Source organism: Nerophis ophidion, linkage group LG11, assembly GCF_033978795.1.
Source record: "Nerophis ophidion isolate RoL-2023_Sa linkage group LG11, RoL_Noph_v1.0, whole genome shotgun sequence".
NCBI lineage: Eukaryota > Metazoa > Chordata > Actinopteri > Syngnathiformes > Syngnathidae > Nerophis > Nerophis ophidion.
Genome location: NC_084621.1, coordinates 55,810,287 through 55,825,716, shown reverse-complemented (window position 1 = coordinate 55,825,716; position 15,430 = coordinate 55,810,287). Strand labels below are relative to the sequence as shown.

At 41.3% G+C, this 15,430-nt stretch overlaps 1 protein-coding gene across 2 annotated transcripts; it reads left to right on the top strand.

Annotated features, from left to right (window-relative positions):
• Positions 1–3,747: 3,747 nt before the first annotated feature.
• On the top strand, positions 3,748–14,827 carry LOC133562276 (sulfotransferase 2B1-like). Of its 2 annotated transcripts, none has more exons than XM_061916303.1 (6): positions 3,748–4,498; positions 7,713–7,921; positions 7,994–8,120; positions 8,230–8,324; positions 8,428–8,608; positions 9,017–9,357. In XM_061916303.1, exons 1-6 carry the CDS (start codon positions 4,363–4,365, stop codon positions 9,100–9,102), a joined length of 834 nt encoding a protein of 277 aa, XP_061772287.1. In that variant the 5' UTR covers positions 3,748–4,362; the 3' UTR covers positions 9,103–9,357. The 2 variants fall into 2 exon arrangements, with proteins under 2 accessions (XP_061772287.1, XP_061772286.1); XM_061916302.1 differs by lacking the exon at positions 9,017–9,357 and adding an exon at positions 13,213–14,827 and having other exon boundaries at positions 3,749–4,498.
• Positions 14,828–15,430: the final 603 nt, after the last annotated feature.

The following is a 15,430-nucleotide window of genomic DNA, read 5'->3' as shown; positions in this document are numbered from 1 at the left end:
TAGTGTACAAACACCCATATCAAAGTCATCTTTATTGTCAATTTAACATGTTCTGGACATATAGGAAAAAAAATAAAAGTTTCTGTCTGAACCACGGTGTGAGCTAACTGGAAAAAAATTAAAATTCAGATATGCAAAAATTACAGGATAATGTACAAAAATGTACTGGAGCCCGAACGGAAAACGCTCTATAGCCCGCAGACAATGTGTTTTTTTTATTTATTTGCAAATTTATTCAAACTGTCTCTCAAAAAGCAGTCAAAAACCTTGCCCAAGCTCTTGACTGACTTTTCTGAGATAGTTGGGATGGCCGTGCCTGTGATGTTAAACCGGAACTTGTCCTCCACCTTCCCCTTTTTCAGCGCCACTGATCTGGATTTGGTGGGTTTGAAACGCATCCGGGCCCACTCCGCCAACTTTTCAAGTCCCTTCAGAATCCAACGGCAGCCTGGGACTGATTATGTCGTTACTGTGAGGTCATTCATGAATGCCCTGATGGGCGGTTGCCTTTGTGCGGGGCCCTCTGCACTCTGGCTCAGCAGACTTGGTGAGCATGTTCATGGCTAGTGAGAACGGTGTCACAGAGATAGTACACCCTGTGATAATACCAATTTCCACTTTCTGCCAACTGGATGTTGTTGCTCTGGAAGAGACCCTTATCCTGAAATTGCTGTAGTAATCAACAATGAGGTCTCTACACCTGCTGGGTACATGTTTCATCAGAGTGAGTTGAACGAGCTTGTGCGGAATGGAGCCGAATGCGTTTGCCAGGTCCAGACACAGTACTGATAGGGTGCCCTTCTTCTCTCGAGCCTCCCGAATGATCTGCGTCACCACACCGGTATGCTCCTACATCCTGACATTCCTGAAATGCCGCCTTTCTGGATCGGTGTATCAATGTAGGTGTTCTTTACCAGGTAGGTACACAGTCGTTTGAAAACGGCGCTGAAGAAAACCTTTTCCTCAACACACAGCAGGGAGATGATGCGAAACTGGTCTAGCTGAGTGGAGTTTCCTTCCTTTGGGATCCATACCCCTTCCGCCACTCGCCTTTGCTCAGGGATCCTCCCCCTTCTCCAGAAGACTCGCAGGATATTCCACAGACACTGCAGGAGTTTGGGACAGTTCTTATACACTTTGTACGAAGTGCCACTCGGTCCCGGTGCAGACCTTGCCCGGGGTCTGCGGACAACCTCCTTGACTTCCTTTAGCATGTCAAACTCCATTTCTTGTTCAGGGGGGTCTGTGAGGTTGTTGCACTCTTCCAAGTCAAAGTGTCTGCTTTTCTCCAAACATACCAATGAGTTCAATCTTTGTTGAATCAGTCCAGACAACCTTATTTCTCATATTCTGGGAATCTTTCATGTGGTTTTTGGGCAAACTCGATGCAGGCTTGCTTAGGTCTTACACTGAGGAGAGTTATCCGAGGGGCCACTCTGCTGCAGTGATAGTTGAATTTGTGGAACTTTCTCCCCTCTCCCTACTGCACCTCCACATTGTTCTTTGGGTTCTTCTTTGCCTCTCTCAACAAGGCTATTCTCCCACAATCGTTCAGTTTAGCTGGAGGGCCAGGTATAGGGAGCCTTGTAGTCGTCCCAAACTTCTTCCATTTAAGGATTATGGAAACCACCATGCACTTTGGAAAACCTTTTTGTGACCTTGGCCAGATCTCTGCCTTGCAACAATTCTGTCTCTGAGCTCTTTTTGCAGTTCCTTCGACCTTATTTTTCTCATTTGCTCTGACATGCTCTGTGAGCTGTAAGGTATTCTATAGACAGGTGTGTGTCTTTCTTAATCAAGTTTAATCAGTCTAATTAAGCAGAGCCTGACTCCAACGAGGGAACCATGTGATTAAAAAAATAAATACAAATTGGCCAAAAATTATGTTTGTAATTTTTTTCTGTCAAGATGGTGTACATTAATGATTACAGTTGGTACAAAATGCGGCTGCTAGACTTTTGACAAGAACAAAAAAGTTTGATCACATAACGCCTGTACTGGCTCACCTGCACTGGCTTCCTGTGCACTTAAGATGTGACTTTAAGGTTTTACTACTTACGTATAAAATACTTCACGGTCTAGCTCCATCCTATCTTGCCGATTGTATTGTACCATATGTCCCGGCAAGAAATCTGCCTTCAAAGGACTCCGGCTTATTAGTGATTCCCAGAGCCCAAAAAAAGTCTGCGGGCTATAGAGCTTTTTCATTTCGGGCTCCAGTACTCTGGAATGCCCTCCCGGTAACAGTTCGAGATGCCACCTCAGTAGAAGCATTTAAGTCTCACCTTAAAGCTCATTTGTATACTCTAGCCTTTAAATAGACTCCCTTTTTAGACCAGTTGATCTGCCGTTTCTTTTCTTTTTCTTCTATGTCCCACTCTCCCTTGTGGAAGGGGTCCGGTCCGATCCGGTGGCCATGTACTGCTTGCCTGTGTATCGGCTGGGGACATCTCTGCGCTGCTGATCCGCCTCCGCTTGGGATGGTTTCCTGCTGGCTCTGCTGTGAACGGGACTCTCGCTGCTGTGTTGGATCCGCTTTGGACTGGACTCTCGCGACTGTGTTGGATCCATTATAGATTGAACTTTCACAGTATCATGTTAGACCCGCTCGACATCCATTGCTTTCCTCCTCTCCAAGGTTCTCATAGTCATTATTGTCACCGATGTCCCAATGGGTGTGAGTTTTCCTTGCCCTTATGTGGGCCTACCGAGGATGTCGTAGTGGTTTGTGCAGCCCTTTGAGACACTAGCGATTTATGGCTATATAAGTAAACATTGATTGATTGATTGAAATACAATTAACTTTTTTTTAACTGACTTATAGGTAATTTGTGATAAAATTATATATATAAAAAAAAACATGTAAAAAATGCAGGTATATTAACATAACCAAACGGCTGCACAAGGGTCCGACTTGTTTTTTCTGTTTTGTTTAGGAAATGTTGGACCAGCAGCAAAACAGCAGCACTATTCTGGGTAATTATGTGATCGGGTTATCGCACAAATGTTTTATCTTATTAATTTTTATTTTTTTTACCAGTCTGTCTGATGCTGCGTGTCAGAGAAGACCAGCAGTATGCTGCAGCCGTTTGTGCTACGTTAGGAGGAGGGGTCAGGGGATGGTGAGTGTCATCCAGCCGTTTAGGGAATAATTCTCACAAGAACTCATACAAATTCCACGTTAGATATCAAAAAACCTTTTGAATTAAACATTTGAGTATTTTAGTTCTGTAATTCACTGTAGCAATTCAATGAGACTTCACTGCCATCGGACCAGCCAAAACGAGGGATTTATTTTTTATAAATTTTTTTGGGCTTCACGGTGGCAGAGGGGTTAGTGCATCTGCCTCACAATACGAAGTTCCTGCAGTCCTGGGTTCAAATCCAGGCTCGGGATCTTCCTGTGTGGAGTTTGCATGTTCTCCCCGTGACTGCGTGGGTTCCCTCCGGGTACTCCGGCTTCCTCCCACTTCCAAAGACATGCACCTGGGGATATGTTGATTGGGAACACTAAATTGGCCCTAGTGTGTGAATGTGAGTGTGAATGTTGTCTGTCTATCTGCTTTGGCGACTTGTCCAGGGTGTACCCCGCCTTCCGCCCGATTGTAGCTGAGATAGGCGCCAGTGCCCCCCGCGACCCCAAAAGGGAGTAAGCGGTAGAAAATGGATGGATGGATTTGAGTATTTTTTTTATTCAAAAATTAATGAAGAAAACACATTTTCCAGTTGATGGACTGTCAAAGCGGGACCCTCAACAGGAAGAGGAAAAATCTTCTAACATCCACCATCTTTATGGAGGAGAAGAAGACCTTTGCAGAGACAACCATAGAAGTTTGAACTCCATGTCCAAGAGAGATAAGGCAATGCTAGAAAACCAGGGTAACTACACAACATATTTGGCACAATTTGTACGTTTTCATTGAGGAGTTTATTCAGTTTAACACCTAGAATCTAGAAGTTATTTAATTTGTCTCCCATCTTAGCCGATGCCTCAGGGGGCCCGCAAAGCTCTCATTCTGAACAGGCCTGAATGGACTGTGCTGTTCGCTAATGTGCACATTTCTTCATCGACACACTGTTGCTTCTGTGTGCAAGAATAACGGATGCTGAGAAACACCAATAATGGCGCCGACGTTGCACATTCCACCTAGAATTGGACACATGTGACTCCGAGGAAGAGAGAATAAAATGTGGTTAATTTACCTAATGGTGTGGCTAAAAGCAGCGGGTAGGGAGGTGGTTACAGCCCTGTCAAATAAATTAGCAACCGTGAAGAATTTATTTATGATAATAGCAGGGACTCGTTCAGAGAACAAGACATGACATGTGGACTGTCAATCCTCCTGCAGAGTTTCCGCCATCATGTCCTGGGCCAAGTACCTTCAATACCGTGGCCTGCCACTGCCTCCTGGAGCCCACACGGAACAGAGCTTGGAATATGCCCAGAACTTCTCTGTGGAGGACACAGATGTGTTTGCTGTGACTTATCCCAAATCAGGTAGATTTTGTTTTCTTTATACTTGGTGCCCTGTGAATAATGTGCTGAGTGTGGGACGCTAAACTAGCCAGGATGTAACGTTGCACTGCATGATGTCTATGTTGTACTTACTGTATGTAAGGATGGACAGATGTCATTTATGGAGTGCACCAATCAAATATGTTTGTTTTTTCCAAAGTAAAGAAGCAAGTGACACAGCAACAACTTGTGTTTGGTTTTGTTAGTTTTAGAGTTCGGTATGGCGTGCCGAATGTAAAAATCGAATCCCTTTTCTTGCTGATATGTACGGAACATTTAGCTCACATTCATAATACCTATATTACAAAGTCTACTTGCATCCAGGGAGTTATTCCTTAAATTTGTAAACATTAACTCAAACAAAAAGTTGTTTGAAAAAAAAAATATTGACCTTATTATTCAAGATCAAGATACAGTGGGGCAAAAAAGTATTTATTCAGCCACCGATTGTGCAAGTTCTCCCACTTCAAATGATGACAGAGGTCTGTAATTTTCATCATAGGTACACTTCAACTGTGAGAGACAGAATGTGAAAAAAACATCCAGGAATTCACATTGTAGGAGTCTTAAAGAATTTATTTGTAAATGATGGTGGAAAATACGTATTTGGTCAACCATTCAAATTTCTCACTGATGGAAGAAGGTTTTGGCTCAAAATCTCACGATACATGGCCCCATTCATTCTTTCCTTAACACGGATCAATCGTCCTGTCCCCTTAGCAGAAAAACACCCCCAAAGCATGATGTTTCCACCCCCATGCTTCACAGTAGGTGTGGTGTTCTTGGGATGCAACTCAGTATTCATTTTCCTCCAAACACGACGAGTTGAGTTTATACCAAAATGGATACATGGATGATACAGCAGAGGATTGGGAGAATATCATGTGGTCTGATGAAACCAAAATAGAACTTTTTGGTATAAACCCAACTCGTCCTGTTTGGAGGAAGAAGAACACAGAGTTGCATCCCAAGAACACCATATCTACTGTGAAGCTTGGGGGTGGAAACATCATGCTTTGGGGCTGTTTTTCTGCTAAGGGGACAGGACGATTGATCCGTGTTAAGGAAAGAATGAATGGGGCCATGTATCGTGAGATTTTGAGCCAAAACCTCCTTCCATCAGTGAGAGCTTTGAATGGTTGACCAAATACTTATTTTCAACCATAATTTACAAATAGATTATTTAAAATTCCTACAATGTGAATTCCTGGATTTTTTTTTTCACATTCTGTCTCTCACAGTTGAAGTGTACCTATGATGAAAATTACAGACCTCTGTCATCATTTTAAGTGGGAGAACTTGCACAATCGGTGGCTGACTAAATACTTTTTTGCCCCACTGTAACTACCCTTAATTTTGACACCATCAATCTAATCCTCCTCTTTCATGTCATGTTCTGACTGTGGCAAAGTTGCTCTCATATCATCCTTTTTTTTAGACTCTTATTAATCTGTTTGTTTTTATTTGTTAATTTCCTGTTAATATACAGTCTTGGTCAAAAGTTCACATACACGTGTAAAGAACATAATGTCATGGCTGTCTTGAGTTTCCAATAATTTCTACAACTCTGATTTTTTTGTGATTGAGTGATTGGAGCACATACTTGTTGGTCACAAAAAATATTCATGAAGTTTGGTTTTTCTATCAATTTATTATGAGTCGACTGAAAATGTGACCAAATCTGCTAGGTCAAAAGTATACATACAGCAAGGAAAATACTTGGTTACATGTCCCTTTGCAAGTTTCACTGCAATAAGACACTTTTGGTAGCCATCCACAAGCTTCTGGTGGAATTTTTGACCACTCTTCTTGACAAAATTGGTGCAGTTCAGCTAAATGTGTTTTACATCACATGGACAAAGATGAGACCTTCTGGAGGAAAGTTGCGTGGTCAGATGAAACAAAAATTCAGCTGTTTGGCCACAATACCCAGCAATATGTTTATTGCCTACTGTCAAGGATGGTGGTGGTAGTATTATGCTCTGGGCTTGTTTTGCTGCCAATGGAACTGGTAGAGTAAATGGGACAATGGAAAAGGAGGATCCATCCATCCATTTTCGACCGCTTCTCCTGTTCGGGGTCGCGGGGGTGCTGGAGCCTGTCTTTTGTCCACCAGGCTGTTAGGCTGCTAAACTCTCTCTCCCCTCTCCACGCTCAGCCTGAGCCAGCAGGGCATCTGGAAGATAAACGTCTACCTTTCCAAGAGACATCCTGAAACCCTGAAAAGACTTGGCAAATTTCACTTATGGACCGCTGCTTTCAACTGTTTTTTGCACTAAAAACTCATTATATTCACATATCCTTGGCTGCTAAGTTTCACAGACACCACTTTTTCACAGTAATCGGCTGAAACATCAAATTGTTTACATCTGTATCATATATATCTTCTTCAAGACCTGTGAGAGTATTATGCCACCATCTGCAGTTTTATTATTATTTTTATTATCATTGTATTGTTCTGTTGTTACTACAGAGGTTAGATACGTTTATGTTGTGTCACTTTACTATTTGTGTCTTGGCTTCTCTTGTCAAGTCTACGCACGGGGTAGTGAAAAGCGCAATGTCGATTCCTTGTCTTTTACATGTGAAGAATTGACACTAAAGCTGACTTTGACTTTGACATTTGACAGCGAATGTATTAACAGGATATAGAATCGGAAAATCATTTTACTGTCAATATACACATTGATACAGTATATTGCCAAAAGTATTTGATCCCCAACCTTGACTCACATATGAACTTGAAGTGCCATCTCATTCTTAACCCATAGGGTTCAATATGATGTCGGTCCACCTTTAGCAGCTATTACAGCTTCAGCTCTTCTGGGAAGACTGTCCATAAAGTTACGGAGTGTGTTTATTGGAATTTTCCATCATTCTTCCAAAAGCACATTGGTGAGGTCAAATACTGATGATGTTCGAGAAGGCCTTCATTTATAGCCCCGTGTTTGGTACTCAATACACTCGAGGAATGCAATGTAATGTTTTATGTTCATGTCTAACCAAATGATGATCAACCAAAATCATCAAAATAGATAGATAGTAATGTGATTGTTTGCAAGGCTGACATATTTGATCAGTCAATTAAGTAAATAGTGAATGTGGGTTGTGCAGAAATAAACATGATTCTTGTTGGTGCCATTATTCTGCCATTATAAATACAAATTATAACATTATAATTTGCTTTCCTCTGCAGGTACGGTCTGGATGCAAGAGATCCTCCCACTGGTGCTGAATGAGGGGGACCTGACACCCATCCTAACCATCCCCAACTGGGACAGAGTTCCCTGGCTGGAGGAGAAGAGGTTACAAGAAGTGGTTGATCAGCTGCCCTCCCCAAGAGGGTTGGTCACACATTTTCCTTACCAGTTCATGCCACCTTCCTTCAAAACTTCCAGTGCCAAGGTGAATTCAAGTCCCAGCGCCATCGGTTTTTGTCACATGGTCCTGCTTTGCACTTACTTATCCCTCTTTTAGGTGATCTACGTCATGAGGAACCCCAAGGATATCATTGTGTCGTCATATTACTTCCATCAGATGGCGACTTTCCTTGAGGACCCTGGAACTTTGGACAAGTTTATTGACAAATTCCTGCAAGGCAGAGGTCAACATCCCTTGTTTATACAGTTTTTATAATGATAGAGAATATTATTTGTGTGTATGTGGAGATGTTTTCTCACGTTTCCACTCAAAATGACTTTCTGCTTCTGCAGTGTTGTTTGGCAAATGGACAAACCACTTGAAGAGCTGGAAGCGTGCAGAGTTAGGAGACCGAATCCTTTTTATTACATATGAGGAAATGATTCAGGTAAAACATAGTTATGTTTATATCTATGTCAAATTACAATACACCAACATTTGTGAAAAACATACTTATAAGATAATAATAAATGCATCATCATCTGTTGCAGGATCTTCCTTCAGCTCTACGTAGGATTTCCGATTTCTTGGGAAAGAACCTGAGTGACGAAGTCATTCGGAAAATAGCAGACAATTGTTCCTTCAAGTCCATGCAGGCCAATGCAATGTCCAACTTGAGTTTGATACCCAAGGAGTACATGGACACTGAAAAATCTCAATTTCTTAGGAAAGGTGAGATGCTAATTTATTATTTTGTAAAAGGAATAAGAAACTTCGGTAACACTTTAGTATGGGAAACATATTCACCATTAATTAGTTGCTTATTCAAGTAACAAATAATTAATTTAGAGTTATTTGGACACTAGGGGAACATATAAAGGTTAGGGTTACTAATAAGCAATAATTCTGAGGTTATTGAGGGAAGGCTCTTAGTTAATGGCTTACTGGTTGCAGAATAAGGCATTAATATGTACTTAATGTTGACTAATTAAGAGCCAATATGTTACTAATTTGCATGTTAGTAAGCAACCTGATAGTGGTGAATATGTGTCCCATACTAAAGTGTTACCGAAACATCTTATTAATCCAAAATAACAAGAAGGCCCCACTTGTTGAGACCACTAATAACATTTTGTGCAGATCAGGGCACGTGTTGGTGGGTCTCCAAGTACAGTACGATGTTCAGCTTATGTAACGGAGGCCAGACCGTGTGGCTTTGGAACTGAACGTTGGTAAACCTCATCCCCAGGTGCCTTAAGAGTGCATACTTGACAATTAGTTGAAGCTTAACGCGCTCCTACACTCAGGTTCCCGCCCGGGGTAGAATGCTTAACAATTAACTTTGAATTTTGTTTTCAAGACACAAAATGCTTGTTCATTGGACAGTTAATGTTGTTTGCAGGATAAAGTAAAAAGTGTATTTATTTTTTTGTTTCTTAGAACCTCAATTCACATTAAAGGGGTACTGAACTTTTATTCACAATCCCTATGTACAGTAAGTTTTTTTTAGCATTTTAAGTCATAAAACTATGGTAAGTATGAGGTGGCTAACAATGCAAATAATGTGATTACACTATTTTAGCCATAAAGCTCTCTAAAAAAACCTCCAAACAATGCCAACAATACTCCATTCACATCTTGTGACTGAATATCAACCAAGTATTAGCATTTTTGTTATTATAAGCGGGCAGCATGGTGGACAGGGGTTAGTACATGTGCCTCACAATACGAGGGTCCTGAGTAGTCCTGAGTTCAATCCCGGGCTCGGGATCTTTCTGTGTGGAGTTTGCATGTTCTCCCCGTGACTGCGTGGGCTCCCTCCGGGTACTCCTGCTTCCTCCCACCTCCAAAGACATGCACCTGGGGATAGGTTGATTGGCAACACTAAATTGGCCCTAGTGTGTGAATGTTGTCTGTCTATCTGTGTTGACCCTGCGATGAGGTAGCGACTTGTCCAGGGTCTAATCCGCCTTTCGCCCGAATGCAGCTGAGATGGGCTCCAGCACCCCCCGCGAAAGTCCAATATCATAGTGGATCCAACGTAACCGTGAGGATCAAGTCCAAAGTGGATCCAATATAGTAGCGAGAGTCCCATTCAAAGTGGAGCCAGCAGGAAACCATCCCAAGCGGAGGGAGGGGGAGACATAGGAGAAAAAGAAAAGAAACAGCAGATCAACTGGTCTAAAATGGGGGTCTATTTAAAGGCTAGAGTATACAAATAAGTTTTAAGATGAGACTTAAATGCTTCTACTGAGGTGGCATCTCGAACTGTTACCGGGAGGGCATTCCAGAGTACTGGAGCCCGAACAGAAAACGCTCTATGGCCCGCAGACTTTTTTTGGGCTCTGGGAATCTGGGAATTATTGATTATAAATCATGCCTCTTACCTGGATAGTAGAAGGATGTGGCCCTAAACTGGGAAGTTGGTCAACTTTGACATTCAATTTATACCCGGATGGCGAGAAAGACAGGAAAAGAAGCATGTTTGCGGCACTTCTTTTTTTTTTTTTTACCCTGTGTGAGGAATGTGATTAATTCTTCATCTAAACGGGATGATACGAACATCCAATCAGTTGGCATCCGAGTGAGAGCAGAGATTTTACAGTTAGAGCCTGATTTACTAAGTTCCAAATACCTTGTGCTAAACAACGTGTGCTATCTCTAAAACAGTGTGTACTATTAGTGAGCGCGTTGCATGCGATTCAGTAAGACAATTCAAAAATAATAATTCAAAAGTGGTGCAAACCGCCTTTTTAATTGAGGGTTTTGCGTGTACCATTCGGGATTTCACCACTGAGACACTCATTTACTGCACATTCATGTTACCATGCTTCTTCTACCTGTGGCCTTTTGCTATGTTTTCAAATATGCAGGAGACATGTACCATTTTATTTTTGACAAAGAAGAAGCAGTCTTGCAGTGCATCTACAATGAAACAACTTTTTTTTTTTTTTACAGCTGAAGGTACCCTCGTTGGAGAGAGGCTGAACTTGCTTACTCCTCTCAAGATGCAAAAAAATGCATACTTAAAGAAATGTTTTTCATATGAAAAAATATTTTATTAATATATATTCTATGTCAAAACAAAAACTTTACACAAACGCATCAATTGAATTTGTTTTAATCAGCCTTTGAGGTTCTTTAGCGGCTATAAATTTCACATAGGGCGGAGGATTTTTGTCTGTCTGTGCAGCGCGAGCACTGATTCTGCAGCTGTGTGTGGAACCGTCAGTTTGCACGTCCCTCTGATACGTGCTAAATAAATGGCAAAATAGTGCTTGAAAAACAGTGATGAGTGTTGACAAATCACATTGCGCGTGCTAAATAATAATATTTTCATCTTCTCCTCCCAGTATTGTGGGCGTTTTGATGATTAGCATATAGTTTGCAAATTAGTGAAGGGAGATGCAAAATGTATGGCACTCACAATTTAGTGGATCAGATTTGCGTGTGCTATCAGGTTTGCGTGCGTTTTAGTACAAGCAAACTTTTAGTAAATCAGGCCCTAAGTGATTTTTTTTCATGTTAAAAGTTTGTATATCTTGATCAGCCCTAAAGAAGGAACAAAACATGACGTATGGTTGATAGATTTTTGCCAAAAACGAAATCTCATGTTAATGGCATGTTTTTCTGTTCACGTAGTATACATGTTGGATTAATCTTAGCGTGTATTTTTCAAAACATTTGAATTATTCATACTTGGCCAATAAAACGTATTATGATATAAATATATACAGTATATACTTTTTAAAAAATTTTTTTATCATAAAGAATTCTATAGGCTCCAGCATCCCCCACGACCCCAAAAAGGGACAAGCAGTAGAAAATGGATGGATGGAATTTGCCAAATATTTCACGAGCTTGTACAAAATGACTTGTACAAGCACTTTGTATGCTCAACAAAAGAAAGACCGTTACATTAATAAAAAGGACTACTACCTGACTACAAGAACACACAGGCGACACGCTGAAATCTATGTATACTTTCTGTTACGTCCGCTGTTTTGTTGCTTTTATTTACAGTAGTGCAGCAAAATCCTGACAGTTTCAATGCAAAACCTCCGTCTGTGTACTGCGGGGTGCTCGATAGTCAATACACTACTGCCATCGAATGTCTTGCAATTGCAACTGCAATCAAAATCTACTAGATAATATTTGCAAATGAGACTCAGAAGTGTAAGAAAACAAAATACAACAACTGGATAGCAGTTATCAATATCCGCTGATATGGTTTTAATAATTAAAAATGAGCATTTATTACTGCATAAAAATTGTTACTGTTGGGTACCAGGGTATGCGCTCAAATGTGGAAGTTACTGCACACATCCCTACAGTGTTTACATACTGACTTTAGGATTGGTGACTCTGCCCTGCCTTTAGACTTGCATTTTCTTTCTGGTTTAAAAGTTAAAGTTAAAGTACCGCTGATAGTCAGACACACACACACTAGGTGTGGTGAAATTACCCTATGGTGGGGGGGAGCATTGATTGATTGATTGATTGAAACTTTTATTAGTAGATTGCACAGTACAGTACATATTCCCTACGATTGACCAATAAATGGTGACACCCAAATAAGTTTTTCAACTTGTTTTAAGTCGGGGTCCACGTTAATCAATTCATGGTATAGCAGCAGCGGTGGCCGCACTCAGGAATCACCTTAAAACTAATTTGTATATTCTAGCCTTTAAATAGACTCCCTTTTTAGACCAGTTGATCTGCCGTTTCTTTTCTTTTTCTTCTATGTCCCACTCTCCTTTGTGGAGGGAGTCCGGTCCGATCCGGTGGCCATGTACTGCTCGCCTGTGTATCGGCTGGGGACATCTCTGCGCTGCTGATCCGCCTCCGCTTGGGATGGTTTCCTGCTGGCTCCGCTGTGAACGGGACTCTCGCTGCTGTGTTGGATCAGCTTTGGACTGGCCTCTCGCGACTGTGTTGGATCCATTATGGATTGAACTTTCACAGTATCATGTTAGACCCGCTCGACATCCATTGCTTTCCTCCTCTCCAAGGTTCTCATAGTCATCATTGTCACCGACGTCCCACTGGGTCATTATTGTCACCGATGTCCCACTGGGTGTGAGTTTTCCTTGCCCTTATGTGGGCCTACCGAGGATGTCGTAGTGGTTTGTGCAGCTCTTTGAGACACTAGTGATTTAGGGCTATATAAGTAAACATTGATTGATTGATTGATTGAATCATTTTGGTGATTTAACCCCCAATTCCAACCCTTGATGCTGAACTCACGACCTACCTATACTTACAACAGTATGGTGGATCACTGCCCTGCCTTTAGACTTGAATTTTCTTTATGTTTGTTGTTTTGTGTGTATAAGGTGTTGCCGGGGACTGGAAAAAACATTTTAGTGCAGACCAAGTGGCCCGCATCTCCTCCACCATTTACAAGGAGCTGGAGGGAGAGAACTTCACTTTGCCCTGGACCCTGGACGGAGCAGCAGACAAGGGAATTTAAGATAAAATGTCAGCGCTGGAAATGTAGTAGGCCAACAATCTTCACTATTAGGATATTACAATACTTGTTTTTTTGCACTTTTGAGTTTTGGTCATATTTGTGCTCTTCCTTATTATGTTCTTTTTGTCACGGTCTTAGAGCTCCTGCCATTGTCTTTGCATTTCTCCCGCCATGTGTTTTCACTGGTTTTTGCTCTTCTGAGATTTATGTTTTATTACCTACTAATTACTACCGCAGTTGTGACAACTACAGTACTTTCTTTCTTTCTTTTTTTAGTTTATTTTGAACATGAACACACTTAGAGCATAATACATCACACAATTTCATATCATGTCACTTTCCATCATGTCCGAAAAGGAGTAGGAAGAAGCAAAGCTTATTTAATCCTACACTTTTCCGGAATTCTTCAGAGTGTTTACAATTATATACATTCATTTACTGACTTCTTTTTGTAGAACAACAACATCCGTGAATGATTAATACAGCATTTCTTGTAATAGATAATTGATAGATAAACATACTGAGAGGCAGCACAGTGGTACAGGGGTTAGTGCATGTGTCTCACAATACTAAGATCCTGAGTTCAATCCCGGGCTCGGGATCTTTCTGTGATGAGTTTGCATGTTCTCCCCGTGACTGTGTGGGTACTACGGCTTCCTCCCCAAAAAATGCACCTGGGGATAGTTTGATTGGCAACACTAAATGGTCCCTAGTGTGTGAATGTGAGTGTGAATGTTGTCTGTCTATCTGTGTTGGCCCTGCGATGAGGTGGCAACTTGTCCAGGGTGTACACCGCATTCCGCCCCAATGCAGCTGATATGGGCTCCAGCAACCCCTGCGATCCCAAAGGGGACAATCGGTAGAGAATTGATGGATGGATGGATGGATATACTGAGATTAAGAATATCGTATATTCAATAAGGTCGAAGAAGTTTCTCATAATTCTTCTTCTTTGTACTTTGCAAGCACTATTAATTAGAACAACCTCTTAAAGTGGATTTTATCTGTACATTGTTTAACTTCTTTACTTAATCCATTCCATAATTTAATTCCACATACAGATATGCTACAGGTGTTTAGCGTTGTACGTGCATACAAATAATGTTTTAGATAACTTTTTCCTCTAAGGTTGTATTTCTCCTCTTTAGTTGAGGATATTTTTTGTACATTCTTGGGTAGTAGGTTATACAAACCCCATTTCCATATGAGTTGGGAAATTGTGTTAGAGGTAAATAAAAACAGAATACAATGATTTGCAAATCCTTTTCAACCCATATGCAGTTGAATGCACTACAAAGACAAGATATTTGATGTTCAAACTCAATAAACTTTATTTTATTTTGCAAATAATCATTAACTTCGAATTTCATGGCTGCAACATGTGCCAAAGTAGTTGGGAAAGGTTATGTCCACCACTGTGTTACGTCACCTTTTCTTTTAACAACACTCAATAAATGTTTGGTAACTGAGGACACTAATTGTTGAAACTTTTAAAGTGGAATTCTTTCTCATTCTTGTTTTATGTAGCGCTTTAGTCGTTCAACAGTCCGGGGTCTCCGCTGTCGTATTTTACGCTTCATAATGCGCCACACATTTTTGATGGGACACAGGTCTGGACTGCAGGCGGGCCAGGAAAGTACCCGCACTCTTTTACTACGAAACCACGCTGTTGTAACACGTGGCTTGGCATTGTCTTGCTGAAATAAGCAGGGGCGTCCATGATAACGTTGCTTGGATGACAACATATGTTGCTCGAAAACCTGTATGGACCTTTCAGCATTAATGGCGCCTTCACAGATGTGTAAGTTACCCATGCCTTGGGCACCAATACACACCCATACCATCACAGATGCTGGCTTTTGAACTTAACGCCTATAACAATCCAGATGGTTATTTTCCTCTTTGTTCCGGAGGACACCACGTCCACAGTTTCCAAATATAATTTGAAATGTGGACTCGTCAGACCACAGAACACTTTTCCACTTTGCATCAGTCCATCTTAGATGAGCTCGGGCCCAGCGAAGCCAGCGGCGTTCCTTGGTGTTGTTGATGAATGGGTTTTGCTTTGCATAGCAGAGTTT